Source organism: Felis catus, chromosome A3 (assembly GCF_018350175.1).
Source record: "Felis catus isolate Fca126 chromosome A3, F.catus_Fca126_mat1.0, whole genome shotgun sequence".
Taxonomy (NCBI): domain Eukaryota; kingdom Metazoa; phylum Chordata; class Mammalia; order Carnivora; family Felidae; genus Felis; species Felis catus.
The window spans coordinates 118,004,345-118,020,889 of NC_058370.1; the positions used below are offsets into that span (position 1 = coordinate 118,004,345).

The 16,545-nt window shown below is 38.5% G+C and overlaps 1 protein-coding gene across 11 annotated transcripts in view; it reads right to left on the reverse strand.

The window, feature by feature from the left end:
* The window catches only part of BABAM2 (BRISC and BRCA1 A complex member 2), a 425,146-nt gene that overhangs the window by 348,855 nt on the left and 59,746 nt on the right, over positions 1-16,545 (reverse strand). For all 11 annotated transcript variants that reach the window (XM_045054775.1, XM_045054777.1, XM_045054778.1 and 8 more), the window contains one exon: positions 9,248-9,324. In XM_045054775.1, coding sequence (XP_044910710.1) covers positions 9,248-9,324 — 77 coding nt within the window. The remainder of the gene's footprint in view (positions 1-9,247; positions 9,325-16,545) is intronic.

Here is a 16,545-nt window from a genome sequence, read left to right on the forward strand (position 1 = left end):
TAAACTGTGTGAACAAAAGCTGAAACTGGAAAGGTGGGGTATTTGAGAAGTTCAATGAACAAATTGGTTGTGTAGGCTTTTGACTTGGATTGCTGTCAGCTGAGCTCCAACAAGGGGGTACAGAGAGGCGGTAATGGCAGGCTGTTGACAGTCTTGAATGCCAGGCTGAGGGATTCAGTCACTAAAATACTGTAGGGGAGGAGGACAGGGTTAACACAGAAAGATTACTCGGTTAACATTTTCCAAACCGATTATTTTTGTCAGTGTAAGAAAAACGGATGCCTGGGTGGCTCGGTCAGTTAGGCATCCAACTCTTGGTTTCGGCTCACAGTTCGTGGGTTCAAGCCCCAAGGCAGGCTCTACGCTGCTTGGGATTCTCTCTCTCTCTCCCTCTCTCTGCCCCTCCTCTGCTCGCGCTCTCGCGCGCGCGCTCACGCACACACTCAAAATAAATAAATAAACTTAAAAAGAAAAAAAAAAAAAACAACGTAAGAAAGAAATCACACTGCCATCCCAACAAAAGGGCCAACAGCTATAGCCACTGCAGCCAGCTTCTGGACCTCCTGGTAAAAATTCAAAATACAAGATATAGTACCAAACCAAAGTGCAAAATTCTTACAGATAAGATTAAATCAACAGGACCTAAATATCTTTCTCAGCTGGTGCAACATTCGCCACAACACTGCTGGGACCTTCAGGTGCTACCTCTCTGGTGTTTAGTTTCTGTTTGACAGTCATCAGTGTCAGGACCCAGAGTGTCTCTACACAGTGCTGCATAAGAAAGATCTTATAGGATGAAGAACAGGAAAAAAAGAGCATTCTGGGTTTACAATGCAGCTGGCTACAAAACAGTATGTAACAGACCTGCAGTGCAAGAAGTGCTGTGTAAATGCACACACATGCAAGCTACTTAAAGGGATGGAATCAAAAATGAAGTTGAGTTTCAAGATCCAGTGAAGTAGAAGTTCTGGAACACTATTTGCAACGTGTCTGCAAAAATCTTTGTATATGTTTCACCGCTGTTTAATAAAACATTCCATTGAAAGAGCAGTTCTAAGGTTGGTTTCATTTCATTGCAATCATTCCCCAAAAAATATAAATTTAAATTCAGTGATGTCGTATGAAAGCCTTGGAAATGAACAGTAATTTTACAATGTTCCTCTGAGGACATGGGAGAGAATGGAGTATCCAAATCATAATCCTTTTTTTCACTTTCTCCTCTGAAAATAAGGATTTTCCTCTAGGAAAGTCTTTCCAGTTCAAAACCTTTGGGGGTAATTTTTTGGCATGACTTCTTCACTCTGTTGCAAACGGCTTTGAAAAGTTCATCATGCCTCTCAAATGATAAACAACTGTATTGCTCCCATTGTTAAAGACAAACGGCAAATGTCTATAGTTTCATTTGGAACCTCTTTAGAAAGAATTCTTGTAACAATGTAATTGATGCCTCTCAGGGTACCTGCCCAGCTCATGCTTCCCTTGTGCTAAAACTGTCCCCTGGTAACCATCACCCAAAACTCTTGGCCAAACCACTGGATCAAGAGTGGGCACCCAATCCAAGCTTCCAATCAAACCTTCTCTCCCAGGAATTTAGACTCAAAGACCATAGGCTGTCTCTGGTGGCCCTGAACTGAGTCACCACACAGGGGGCTCAGCCCATTCCACTCGATGTGAGGAGAAACAGAGAAATCTTGGGAGAAACAATAATGGGAATCAAGTGACAACAGAGCGTGTTGCAGGAGAGACAGACAGACAAACAAGGACAAATGCCGACTGCCTCTATAGTGTCCACCTCCTGCTAGTCCCAGGTTCCAGCCCCTCTGAGGCCTGGGCTGTGCTTCCTGCCCTTGGGCACCATGTAATTCATTTAATTCCTCATAAAGACAAACACCCTCTTTATGTTCCTTTCAATGGGTTTCTCATAAGCAAACAGTCCCTGATTAAGAAAAAATTGTTAGTATGAAAAATACAAATTTTAAACAAAAGATAATTTCAAATTTGAAACCAATGCTAGCAAACAGTTTGGTACTGGCCACAGACTTGCTCAATATACTTAAAACGTTTCAATAATCTCTTTATATAGTTACATAAGTAGTGCCATTCAAAGAACTTGTAAAAGTGAGAATACTTCAAAGTTCTCTCACTTCTTCATCAAACCTCACCATGGCCAGATCCAAAGAATGAACACAGTTAATGCATTCCACTAACATCTATTAAAGGAGCCCTTCTAAATGCCAGGCAATAAGCTAGGGAAAGGAAATAAAATAGCAAAACAGCCCTCCCTCCCTGCCCTATTCATTGGGTCCACAAAAACACAAACACAATAATTTCTTCAAGAGTGTTAAACAGAGTGACTAGGGCCGCTATATTTACAAATATGTGTTTATAGGAAGCTCATCGAGTTTTGTTATAATTGGTAGGTTTTCACTCAGTTTAGTGGCATCATCCTAGCCCTTAACCTGTATTTTATTTAAATCAGTCTCCATCACTGAAGATTCACTTTTCCAATCCTGTTCGAGTAAGTACCGGCTGTCTCTTCTACCATCGTGAAATTCAAGGACTTCTCTTTAATTCAGACATCTTTTGAGATCTTGCAGGAGAATCTCACACAAATTGGCAATTCTTGCACTGACCAACGGTCGTCTCTTCACATTAAAAGAGCTGAAGAAACAAGAACACCACTCCTAATGTACTGTCATCTTCTGGTCTTTTTTATTTCAGTGATTTAATTTTGAATGTGGGTAATTCTGTAGGCATCAATGCACGAATTCGTGGGAGAAATACGTCCTCTCCCTTGTCTTTCATTATCATTAACTGCACAGTTTCCTTTGTTCACAGAGGGAACATTTATAGAATAACTGTTTCCTAATATATAAAATATTCTGAAATATAAATTTGAGTTACATGCTTTTTTCATTAATCTACTTTGAGGACAAAGTGAAATATATAAAGACAAAATTGATACAGACTCCAAATCTACGGAGTATTCTATGATCCTCGCTTTTTTCTGAATTGTTAACAGCACTGTTCCAATTTAAAAATTCCTTGTATAATCAATAACTTCTAAAGACTGAGTTTCTTTTGGCAAAAGACAGATACAAGTGACAGAACGCCACATTCTTTATAACGTGATACTTCAACCAATAAAAATCTGAACGTTAAGCTTCATTAATTCCTGCATGCATGCATTTACTCCATTCCTTCAACAAATATTGAACTGAGTAACTTTACCATGCTGGGGCCTGGAGATATCATTTAATAAACAACGCAGTGTCCATCTCTAACTTCACTGAATTTAAAGTTATGAAATAAAATCACTATAAGCTCCAAATACCTCGAGTCAGCCTTGGTTAAAATTATTCTTGAAACCACCCACCGCAAGTTTTCAATAGGATTTAATGAGAAACTTCAGATAAAGTTGTTTACACAAATGGCTTTGAGACTGTAAAGCCCTGGGTTAGACATTACCCTGTGCTTAGAAAGATAAAGGTATGAGTTAAACAATATTTATTTAGTAGTTACCACAGAATATAATTTAAATCTATACTTATTCATCTCTTGCTACCACGAAATTAAGTTTCATTCTGGGTCTGTTTCCCCAACAAGGCAAAGAGCTTTTCTGTTTGCAATGACAGTTATTTTCCAAGGACTGTTAAACTACGTAACTCTTCAGTGGTATGTATTTGTTTCAGAAAACTACTTTTGTTAAAATATTGGTTGTACAGAATAATAGCTAATTATGTAAAGATGAACACTGTGTTGGTTGTAGAATGTGGAACTCAATCACAGGTCTTGTGATAACTAACCACTATGACCTTACTGATCTTGGATATAATATATTTGAGGTTATAAAAATGGATGGAGTAAAAACATATGTAGAAAGTGTTTGGCCTTGCCAGGTTTTTTAAAAGTAAAATGAAGGAGTTAAAAAAAAAAAGAAAGAAAGAAAAGAAAACGGAGTGTAACATTAATTTTAAAGCAATGCAAAATCTTAGTGTTCTCCAAGAGGGAAAAAGATTCTTTGCAAATTCATGATTTGCTTTGAATGATTTATTCTTTTACAATAAATTTGGTTGATACAGTAAATTATCTATTTCCATGAACTTCAAAGCACACAGAATAAACCTATACTAATTATCGAGGTTAATAAAATATCTAAGTGTTCTACATTACTACTTCTACCAACACATCATGTCTCAACAAACTCCTCTCAGAAACATTTATATATATATAAAAAAAGCTAGAAACAATTAATTTTGGAATACTGTAATTTTAAAGTAAGTATAGTCACAAAGAAAGATACTTTTTTCATTTTTTTAAAATTTATTTATTTAAATTCAAGTTAACATACAGCATAGTATTAATTTCAGGAGTAGAACCCAATGATTCATCACTTACATACAACAACACCCAGTGCTCATCCCAACAAGTGCCCTTCTTAATGCCCATCACCCATCTAGCCCATCGTCCCACCCACATCCCCTCCAACAACCCTCAGTTTGTTCCCTGTATTTAAAAGTCTCTTATGGTTTGCCTCCCTCCCTGTTTTTATCTTATTTTTCCTTCACTTCCCCTATGTTCATCTGTTTTGTAGAAAGACACTTTATAACCTAAATATTATACAAACTAAGGAAAGTAAAATAACCTTGCTATGTAATCACTGACATGAACAAATTTATGTGGGGAGATTTACAAAACACCAGTCCAGTAAAGATGGTTCTGCTGATCATCACTTAAGTTTTAACTATCTCAAAAGGTTTGTTTTGATTTTCTTTGTGTAAATTTTTCCATTTTTGTACTGTCAGGAGAACAGTGACTTATGTTTCATAATTTATGTAGTTGATTTATTTTTGACAATTCTATCACATTTTCAACAGCTATCAAAAAACAATTTCCATCTGGAAGTTTTAAAAGGTTTGTAGTTTGGCTTCCATGCAGAAACACTGCGGTACCTCAAAGTGTATGCCACTTTTCAAGTTTAACAGATAATTTTTTTAAAGCAAGGGATTCTAACATTAGCTTGATCATAAGACCAACATCCTTCAGAAAGCCTTCCTAAATAATGTCAAGAATTTCAGAAGAAAAAAAAAAAGCTCATTCTTCAAATTCAATGAACTTTTATAAACGTAGTTCGTTATCAATTGTCTTTTCCTTTTATTTGGCTGTGGGCTGTTTCAGGCTAGAACCTGGACTCACCTTAATGTGGAAGAACCTCAATATACAAAGTTCATTTTTTATTCATTATAGAGCATTCTACAGCCTAAATTAAGTCCCTAGTACATAATAATTATATAGAGCAGTAGCTTAAGAGGACATAATTAACTTATATGGGGTATTCCAGGCAAATACCCTAATCATCAGTATTATAAGAGATTCCCTGGGAAAATCTTATAGTAATGAAAGGGTATAGATTAGTAAATGCCTTCTAGCATAAACTCATACAGCTAGTAAGATCTTTGTGAGGTTCCATCATTTTTGGCAAAAAGGCTGTGGATTAACCACGCACATTTATTTCTTCTCCCTCCTAAGACCCACCCTTCCATTAAACGATAATGAAACACAGAAAATAAGAATTCAAAACAACATTAAGTGAAGAGGAAGGGAAGAGAATAGCAATCAGTAGATGAGCAATTTCCGCAAATTCCTAGAAGGCAGAATGCAAATGGAAGAGTAGAAACTGATGAGACAGGGCAGAGAAAGCTTTGGCTGCAGGAATGTGAGGAAGAGGCTACTGCTGAGAGGGAAGCCCTCTGTCCTGGTGGACCCATAAAAACTTGTAGTCATCCAGGGTGAGGAAAGGGAAAAAATGAAAACTGGGGCTAAGGATGGGGAAATTAACTACAAGCTCCATGAGGAAGAGTCTATGATACCCATCCCCCAAAACTGGTATGGTGGCCAGATGTGTATGCCCCCTTGAAAAAAGGGGATTTGCTAAAAAAAAAAATAGGACAATTTGGGGGAGAGCCAGAACAGCTGAACTCCATAATATGACACATAGGAGTTCCTCATACTAACAGTTCGTCCATGATTAATCCACCACTCAGTAAGCTCGGTTTACCCATAAAGAAGTCCTATTCAGTGTTTTATTGTCTGTCATAGACATACATAGATAACTGAAACCCATCTGTTATTTAAGGAAAGACTCCAGAATAGTAAAGAGGGGAAAAGATGATAAACAAACAGAAATACAATCCCTGGGGAAAATTAAAATAATTAAGAAAGCTTTTTTAAAAATCCACATTCTTTGAAAGCTTTCAAGATACCATATTCATAAAATAAAAACAAAATGTTGTGAAAGAGGAACAGAAAGCAAAAGCAAGAGAGAGCTCTTCGAAATTAAGATACCTAATTATGAGTATGGTAAATAAAACTGATCAGGAAGGGCTACAGGAAAGGGAGGAGAGCAGAGACAGAAGTGGAATCTAAGCAAGGTATTTTACTGTGTTCCAGCAATTATGTTTTAATTCTACCAAAACAGAGAATTTTCAATACACAGACTACAGAAAAAGGAAGAGAAGGCTACAGGCAAATCCCATAGAGATAACTGTACAGGAGCATTCAAGCAATTTATAAACGCAGCACAGAAGACAACTCTAGGTTTAGAACAAACGATAGGTTATTAATTTTGACAATGCAAAAGGAAAAGAATACAAAACTTGGGAGGTGAAAGAAGAGGCATGGAGGGAAGGGCGGGAGCTAATACCTTCATCTCACAAAGTGGGGAGCCAAAAGACACTCTCTATGGTTAAGGGGAAAGTAAAAAAAAGTATACCAAGTAGCTGTCACGAGTGTGCAGAGACGCTAACTGCGTGCCAGGCACGTGCTACGAATGTTTTAGGAGCTGTTCATTTAACTGTGCCATACAATGCTGACAGTGGTCCTTAAGAAAGAAAGGAAAAATGTTCAAGCTACAGAGTAACCAACATAGGAACCAATCGTGGCGATATAATTGCACTGAAGAGGAAGAAAGAAGAAAGACACAGAGTTCAATGAAGCCAGGCCAATGCTTTATGTATCAGAGCAGAGAGTCAAAAGATAATAGTATCTACAATTGATGTCAAGAAACAGAGGCATAAACATTATTTAGACATATGGAGAGCAGCCCCAGAAGAACTACATACTGAAACAGTTTTACAAAAAAAAAAAAATGTAAGTGACACCCTCGGGAAACAGGACCGGGCTTGGGAAGAAACCTAACAGAGGACTACAGCTTTCACGTGTAAAAAATTTCTGGACTTTTTTACATTTTTAGCCACGTGAATGATTTAGTTTGATCATTTCTTTTAAATTTAGTTAATAATTTTTTCAGAAACAATCTAGAATGTCCCACTACCTCAGGCAGGTGAAATTCTTATGTATTTTAATGGTTTCCAGAGAATGATCTAATAGTAACGCCAGGTTAACAAGTCAGCATGTCCTATATTTTTTGCTTAATGTTGCATTTGTGATGCTACAGAATATTAAGATGTAGCCCCTGGTGGCCTATAATTTAAAAAGAGTCCACAATCCTGGGAAACTTAACAGAAGACCATGAGGGAGGGGAAGGAAAAAAAAAAAGTTAGAGAGGGAGGGAGCCAAAACATAAGAGACTCTTAAAAACTGAGAACAAACTGAGGGTTGATGGGGGGTGGGAGGGAGGGGAGGGTGGGTGATGGGCACTGAGGAGGGCACCTGTTGGGATGAGCACTGGGTGTTGTATGGAAACCAATCTGACAATAAATTTCATAAAAATAAGTAAATAAATAAATAAATAAATAAATAGTCCACAGCCTGAAAGGCACTATTTACTCATCTGTCCCATCTTTAACATTTATGCTCCTTATTCCTCTGTTCGAGACCAGAGAGACTTCAATACCTTCTTTGCCACAAGAGTAGGCTCCAGAGAGAAAATTCCTGATGAGATTGGGACTAACCCACCAAAGCCACCATCATTTCCACGCTGCACTAGAGCGTCAGCACTGGTAATAACAGCAGAGAAGGGCTGATACAATGTAGGCAGATGTTGTAGACGGTGGACTAAACCCAACAGTAGGTCTTGACTGCTCTTCATCAAGATCACAAATCAGTGGTCGAAGAGCTCGAGCCAGGCCCCACGCACATTTGGTCTGACCCACTTTATGTTGGCCCACACTATGTTTCTAATTTTTGAAAAAGTAGTTGGGACCCAAAAATGAAAGAATTTATACAAAAGTTCAGATTTCCACCTCTCAACAGAGGCAGTCCCCTCAAGACGGTAGGTGTGCCCAATTGTCACACCTAGCCTGTCCCCCTCATTTCTGTGACTAGTCTGGCCACGGTAGCCATTTGCATTTCCAACCCTTGCTATAAAAGAGGTAACCTGTTGACAATCCTAATCTATGCCAAGAGTCTCTGAGGGAAGACTCTTATGCTCAGGTGGCAATCAGGAGTTGGTTCTTGGCAGCAATAGTTACAGAAGGGAGTTAGAAGCCATTCCTACCTAAAAGCTGTTTCTAAATAGTCAGGTATTTTAAAGCAATGGACTCTCTTTATTGACAAATTACATAAGATCTGTCAGTAGAGGGGAAAAAATTCAAGAATTACTGCACAGTCCTAAAAACTAAGAATTTCAGTGTATGCCTATTTGACCACCGCTTCTTCCCTGCCAACTGCCTTACTTTGAATAGAACTCAAATTAAAAGACAAATTTTTTTTTTAAACGTTTATTTATTTTTGAGACAGAGAGAGACAGAGCATGAACGGGGGAGGGTCAGAGAGAGAGGGAGACACAGAATCTGAAACAGGCTCCGGGCTCCGAGCTGTCAGCACAGAGCCCGATGCAGGGCTCGAACTCACGGACCGCGAGGTCGTGACCTGAGCCGAAGTCAGCTGCTTAACCGACTGAGCCACCCAGGAGCCCCAGAAGACAAATTTTTTAAAAGCGGTAAATCCTAGGAGTGCCTGGGTGGCTCAGTCAGTTAAGCATCCGACTTCAGCTCAGGTCGTGATCTCAACAGCTCGTGAGTTCAAGCCCCGCGTCGGGCTCTGTGCTGACAGCTCAGAGCCTGGAGCCTGCTTTGGATTGTGTCTCCCTCTCTTTCTGCCCCTCCCCTGCTCACACTGTCTCTCCGTCTCTCAAAAATAAATAACAAACATTAAAAAAAAAAATTGTTTTAAGTGGCAAATCCTAATGATAATACCTAGTAGCCAGAAATAAAAACTGAAGCACAAAGTCTGATAACTAGCACTGTAATGTACATTTTCAATAAAATAGTCATCATTTACTTACATTTTAATGTCTCTCCAGCATATGGTATGTGCAGTTTAAATCGGTCACAGTTAGGTCCAGGAGTCAATGATGTGCAGCTTTAGAAAAAAAAAAAAGGAAAGATAAGAAAAGATTTTTTTTTATAAAAAACCCACACGTTTATGATATTTAATAAAGTAAATAAAAAAGTGATCTTTATAGATAAAAGATTAAAGCACTGGCTTATAAAACAAAATAAAAGCCCTTGATGGTCACAGAGGCCAAGACATTAAGACCTGCCCTGAAACACATGATCCGTTTATCTCACAATAGAACTTAAATGCCTTCTAACAACAAACACCAACAAAGCTCCAGCTACTCCTCTCAAATACGTGTATCTGGGCTTTCAAAGTAGGTGTATCTTCCAAAGCAGGTCTGTACTCTTTGATGCCAAGAACTGTAAAAGAAGAGTAGTTTTAGGGGCAGATTTTAAATATAGACTCTTAGGTTTCACTCAGTACTAAAAAGAGCCCACTTTGGCCTTTTTTCCTGACACCAGGTCATTTCCTCTTTCTCCCCAAAGGGGAGGTGCTGCCTCTCGATTTGGCACCCCCTTGTCTTCCCTCTACAGAGGGGCACAAGGCACTGCCCTCAGTTTCAGATAAAGTGTAAATTTAAAAGGAGGTGAACTGGTCACTCAGGTGTTTGGTTTCTTTTCAATCTATTACTTCACAAAGTTAAACAATGTTCTTCGTTCTTTAAACAAATCTACAAGATATCGTTCATGATCTCACAAGTCATAACTTCAACTGCATGACAGCAGCACTGGCTTCATTAATTAATATTAATACAAAGTCAACTGAGGAAATTATATGTCTTCATTTAGTTTTAAAAGTTGAGGTTTTTCAATTATAAAATAAAGCAAAAAATGCTAAGTTTCTTTCATAATTCCAAAACTGACTATGAAGCATCTCTGAAAAGAGTTATTTTAAGGAATGGAAGCATTGTTGGAATAAATGTACAACTTCCCTGGACGGCCACTTTGAAGGCAACAGTCATGTGAAAATAAATTTGAGAAAAGTGGACTCTAAAAAAGGTAACTCAGATCTCATATTAGATTTACCATAACTTTTTCCCAAAATGTAAACAGAGAAAAGAACCAGACAGAGAGCTTAACTCAGATGTATTTAATCATAAATCACTAGGTTGATTTCTCCTCTTATCTTTAGGGGACAACAAAAAACAACAGTTTATAAACTAAACAACAAAGCTAAACTAGTAATTGCAGCGTAAAACGATTTTAATTTCTTTTTTTTTTTTAATTTTTATTTTTTACATGTTTATTTTTAAGAGCGAGAGAGCAAGAGAGAATGCATGAGCAGGCAGGGGCAGAGAGAGAGGGAGACACAGAATCTGGAGCAGGCTCCAAGCTGTCAGCACAGAGCCTGACGTGGGGCTTGAACTCATGAACTGTGAGATCGTGATCTGAGCCGAAGATGGACGCTTAACCAACTGAACCACCCAGGCGCCCCAACGATTTTAATTTCTTATAGGTTTTAAGAACACATTTTCGGGCGCCTGGGTGGCGCAGTCGGTTAAGCGTCCGACTTCAGCCAGGTCACGATCTCGCGGTCTGTGAGTTCGAGCCCCGCGTCGGGCTCTGGGCTGATGGCTCAGAGCCTGGAGCCTGTTTCCGATTCTGTGTCTCCCTCTCTCTCTGCCCCTCCCCCGTTCATGCTCTGTCTCTCTCTGTCCCAAAAATAAACAAAAACGTTGAAAAAATAAATTACGTGAAAAAAAAAGAACACATTTTCCTTTACTGTTCAATTTAAAAAAAAAATCTCCAAGGTATATTTTATTAAAGGTACTAAAATATTTCCCTTATAGTACAATCTTTTCTAGACCATAGCACAGCAGTTATTTGAAAACTTATGGAAAACACATAAATTAAAGCATTACAAAATATAGTCTAATGACAGAAATGGTCCTACAAGGAACACTAAGAATTTCTTCTCTTGCACATATTCCATGAACGATGCCTTAAAATTATTCTTTAATAAATAACAAAATATAATAAACATTCACAATCAAGTGCCTCTTTGAGGCACGAAGATCAAATTATCTTATATTAGATCAAAATATCTTATATTATCTTATATAGCCTAGCAACTGAAGTTATTAACAGCACAGGAAATCCTGAGGATTAATCGGATTCTAGATTGTCTGAATAACTAGTCCTTCTTCAACGTGAAATTAGTTTCTCAATTGTTACATTCACTGTTGGGCCACATTTTGTATTATTTACTTTATGCTTTAACTCGGGCTAAAACAGTGCTTTGTGCTCTGTCCCTCCTCCTTCTCCCCTTCCTACGTGAACAGCTTGGCTCCAGCCACCCTAGGGTGTTAAAAAGCACATTTCTCCATCTGAGTGGTTCCTTCCCCATTTTTTTTTTTTTTTTTTTTTTTTTACTTAGGTAAGATTTACTGAGCATTGTTCTATGTGTTAGGAATACAGGGTGGACAAGACAGACAAGATCTACGGTCCCATGGAACCTGAAATTCTGGCAAAAGAAAAAGAAGCGATAAACAAGAGAGGAAGATATAAAGATGGTTCGAAACTGCTACATGTTATGAAGGACATAAAGCAGCGTGGCAGCGAATCGGGGGCTACGTTACACTGGAAGACTGGGGAAGACCTCGGAGGAGGTGAAATCCGAAACCTGCAGGACACGGCGGGCTTAGGGCCTACCCAGGCGAGTTCTAGTTCTGGGGCAGAGCACTCCAGGCAGGGGAAGCAGCTGGTGCAAAGGCGTGAAGGCAGGAACGAGCTGCATATATCTGGGGGAAGAAATCTTGATATGTCTGGGCGATGCAGCTAGAGCAGAGTGAATGAGGGAGAGAACAGAGAAAGATTAGGACAGGGGTAAGCAAGGGACAGATCGCGCAGAGCCTTGTAGGTGGTGGCAATTAATTCAGGTTTTATTCCAAGCTCAAAGGAGGGTTTTAAGAAGAGTAATATTATCTGATTCTATGCTTTTTAAGAGATCATCCTGTCTACTGTGTGGAAAAAGAGACTGTAAAGAAGTCAAACAGAAACCAACAGGAGTCCACTTCAGGAAAGAAAGATGATACTTGGACTAGGGGAGCCACGGTGTCAATGGAGGCATGGATTTACTGACTACGGACGACTAGAAGGAGAGCAAGTTTAGGAAGAAGGGGAATCGAGAGTGTACCGTGTGAGACAACAGCCAAATCATATGCGGAAACAGCCCGAGTAACGGGGGGGGGGGGGGGGGGGGGGGGGCTAGCCAATCCATAAGGGCCATGGACACATCACGGAAAAGACAGAAGAAAAATTTGCCAAAACTCATTTTAGAGTGCTGTATATTGTCGGAAAAATCACTTACTTGGAGTGGGGACGAGGGCAGGGGTCACACTCCCCAAAGAGCATTCCCAAGTTAAAATGGTTAATCTCCAGTGAACTGCAGGGTTTCTGCTTTGCTAAGAGGAATATACAAATGTGGGCCAAGAACTTAACCATTCAAGGCAACAGGGGAAGACTAAGCTGTCGTTAGCAGGCCTCTCTCCTCAACAGTGCTCAGTTTCTCCAATGAAATGTTGAGCAAATTATTTAAAATATCTACTGTGCTCTATCTTCCATCTTACCTAGGATCAACAGCTTCATGGAAAACAAGTCAAGGTCATGTTATCTGAGAGTTCTTTTAAGATTAAACTAAAAATATTTCCCTTTCTTAAATTACCTCTGTCTAAAATCGGTTTTGGTCACGTTACTTAATTTACTATGAAATTTCAAATCGCATTCAAGGAGGGCATTAGCTTTTCTGTTACTCAAACAAGGGCATGAGTTTAAAAAGATGGAAAAACACACATGAATAGTATGCTTCCACTTATGGAAAAGACAGACCTATGTGTATGTATGTCTACACATAGAAACAGATTTCAGGAGAGACACCAAAATGTGGCAGGATTTGGAGTAATTTTTACAACTTTGATTCCCTTTCTGCATTATTTTGGTTTTTGTGATGAACATGAACTATTTTGTAATTACATAAATATTTTAAAAAGTAGATCCTTTTTATATTTGAAAAACCGCAGGGTATCTACTGATGAACAGTCTTCAAGTACAATAGATATGAAAGTCTTTATATTACGATATCACAAAACTTCACACTGCTAATATTTATTATCCCTCACAGTTTCTCTGTGTCAGGTTTCAGGAATGGCCTGGCTAGGCAGCTGTTGTATAGAGTCCTGCAGGATGTTGCAGTCAGATGTCAGTAACAGATAACTAATACAGTGGAGAAGTTCATTCATCTAGAAAATCATTTCCTTTTAGGAATACGAAAAAGCTACTAAAAGGCTGCTGGCTTCATTAAAATTCTATTTTTATAATGGCAACTTGTCCTAACAGTTAGATCTGAGGTTTAAAACCCAAAATTCCAGGGGTGCCTGTGTGGCTCAGTCAGTTGAGTGACCTGCTCTTGACATGGGCTCAGGTCATGATCTCACGGTTCTGTGGGTTCAAGCTCCACATTGGGCTCCATGCTGACAGTGTGGAGCCTGCTTGGGATTCTCTCTCTCTGTCCCCATGCTTGCTCGCTCGCTCTCTCTCTCTCTCTCTCTCTCCCTCTCTCTCTCCCCCTGCTTCGTCCTCAACACAAATAAACGTAAAAACAAAAAAAACAGTATTCCAAACTGAGTATCTTTTAATAACAAGATAATTTTGAATGATTTAAAAATTGTTGACAACTAAATGTAATTTCAAATTTGTCCCTCAACTGTATTTCCTGAGTGCTTACCATTTGTCAGGCACTGTGCTAGGTGCACAGAACACAGCAGTAATGAGAACAACAACAACAAAAAAAACATCTTGGCATTATATTGAAAAAAAAGTTTTTAGATGAAGAACTATGCCTTAAAAATGTATCTTTTACTAAATTCTAGTCACCTCAATGTGCTGGGAATGCACTATTTTAAAGTTTAACAAACGGGAGAACAAAGGGAGTTAAACAACCACCTTCTGCAGGTTATGCACGTGGGAATTATCAAGTCGGAATTCCCGAAGGCATCAGACCAGGCAGTTGACTGTAGTGCCTTATTACAGAACTATAGCCAGCTAACTACACATACAGTAAAACGCTAAGCATAACAACCCCCACATACTCGCATCCATCTCTTAGCTTACATCTAATCACGTGATTCCCAAGATTATTATTTATCTAGTTTCCAACTGTGGTTTGTCTTCCCAACCATGTCATAAGATTCTTGGTGCTAAAACTGTTCTATGCTTTTTTAAATGTCCTAGTATAGCATCTAGCATAGTACTAAGCATCCAGCACTGATGACATTTTAGTACAGACTTATCGTCATAAACTAAAGTCAGCAACTGTCATTTTACAGACGATGACAGTGAAGGTCAAGGATCTCACAGTCACTCAGTGAGAGCACTGGGACTGGAAAGCACTCCCAGAGCACTCTGGCCACACCTTGGTCTCCCTGACACAGGCATCCTTCAATCATCTGCAAATCTCCAGCATATAGATAGCTGGTGTCCAGGATGCGGATACTCCAACAACTACGTATGGAGATAAAGATTTGCCGAATTAATGCATAAACTGACTCCCAGTCTTGTGCTCTTTTTGTGACAAAAACTAATGCTTTAACTGGAATTAAGAAGATACTCTTATCCTCACCTCTGAGATAAAAGTGTGATTATTTGTAAGAGGTCCTCCCTTTGAAGAGCTGTACATGTAACTCAGAATTTATATTTAAAGTCACTTCCTAAAATTACTGTTTTCACAATAAATAATAACAACAGGCACTAACATTTGTTGAGCATTTGCTATGTGGCAGGTACTATTCTAAATTATTTAATTAGATTGAACTATTTAAACCCACAGCAACCTTCAGAAATAAATGCTATTATTGCTTCCATTTTACAGATGAGGCAACTGAGGCACAGGGAAGACAGGCATCTTGCTAGAACTTGGATCCAAACCCAGGATGTCTGGCTCCAGGGCCCATTTTCTTAAACACCACTCCAAATCATCCCTCAATATTTAAAGGGGAAGCCATCAGAATTAGTAAAAAAAAAAAAAAAAAAAAAAAATGTGAATTATAAATCTGTCAATAAATGCCATTTTATTAAGTACCTAAAATAATAAAAAGTAAAGGCTAACAAACTGTTGCCAAAAACAGTGTTCTCCCCTACCAGCTTTAGTGAAAAGAAAATGATTTAGCAGTAATTAGCATAAGAACTATATACATGTAAATCAATGATGCAAAAGAGGGAACAGGACCTCCTAAATTGATTTTAAAAGGCTCTACAATGGTAACACTATTGACTTATTTAGCAAACTCTTTAAATAAACAGTGGAAGTAAGTTTGGATTTGAATCCTTTTTAAGTTATTACTTGCTCATAGCCCCTGAGATCTGACTCCAATTATTAAGGTATCACTATAAACAGGAAAAGTTGACAATTTCTCTACAGTTTATATGATTTTAGTGACAGCCAACAACTAATCTGGATTAACAAAGTTATACAAAGATACTCTACAACCTTGAAGACATTAGCATTTTTAAGATCATGCAAAATATAAGTAAAGCATATGCTTTGCAATTTAATACTAAACCTATTATTTGATCAGCTTTCTGGGAAAAAAAAATAAAGAAAGAATGATTTAAACCATTTCTACTCTCCAAGCCACCTAAAAAGAACAAAGTAGATGAGTCCAGGGTTCCTTCCCTGAGTCTGCGTCAGTTTCCTTTACACTATTAATTTACCATTTGGCACGTTCTCCTACATAGCTTCCTGTTTTCTTGATAATGACGTTTGTGCTTAACCAACAATATTCAACATCAGCTGAGAAGGAAGTCTTCAGCTCTGGCAATCTAAAATCACAGGTGACTGTGAAATAAAATAGGCTCAAAGACCAATAACTGCCTGGTAAATGACTCTCAAGTCATAAGTTAGAATGAATTCTTGTTACTTCATATTCACCACCTTTTCATTATACAGAATTTATTTTCCCTGAATTAACCCTATCATCAATGATTCCACTCAGACCAAAGCAATTTCAAAATTGTCATGGTTTACAGACTGAAAGGCAGCAGCAAAGAAGCTAGGAGACTGCCACAGGCTATGTGAACAGCTACTAAGTAACCTATAAAATAGGCATTTTATCCACAAAGGCATGTGACCTTCTGATTCACAGATTTTTACACCCTCCGCCTTAAAAGGGAATTACGGCCCATCTAGTTGACTACATCAAAACTCACCAGGTCAAGTTGGGGCCTTTCTACAAGGAGACTCGTGAAT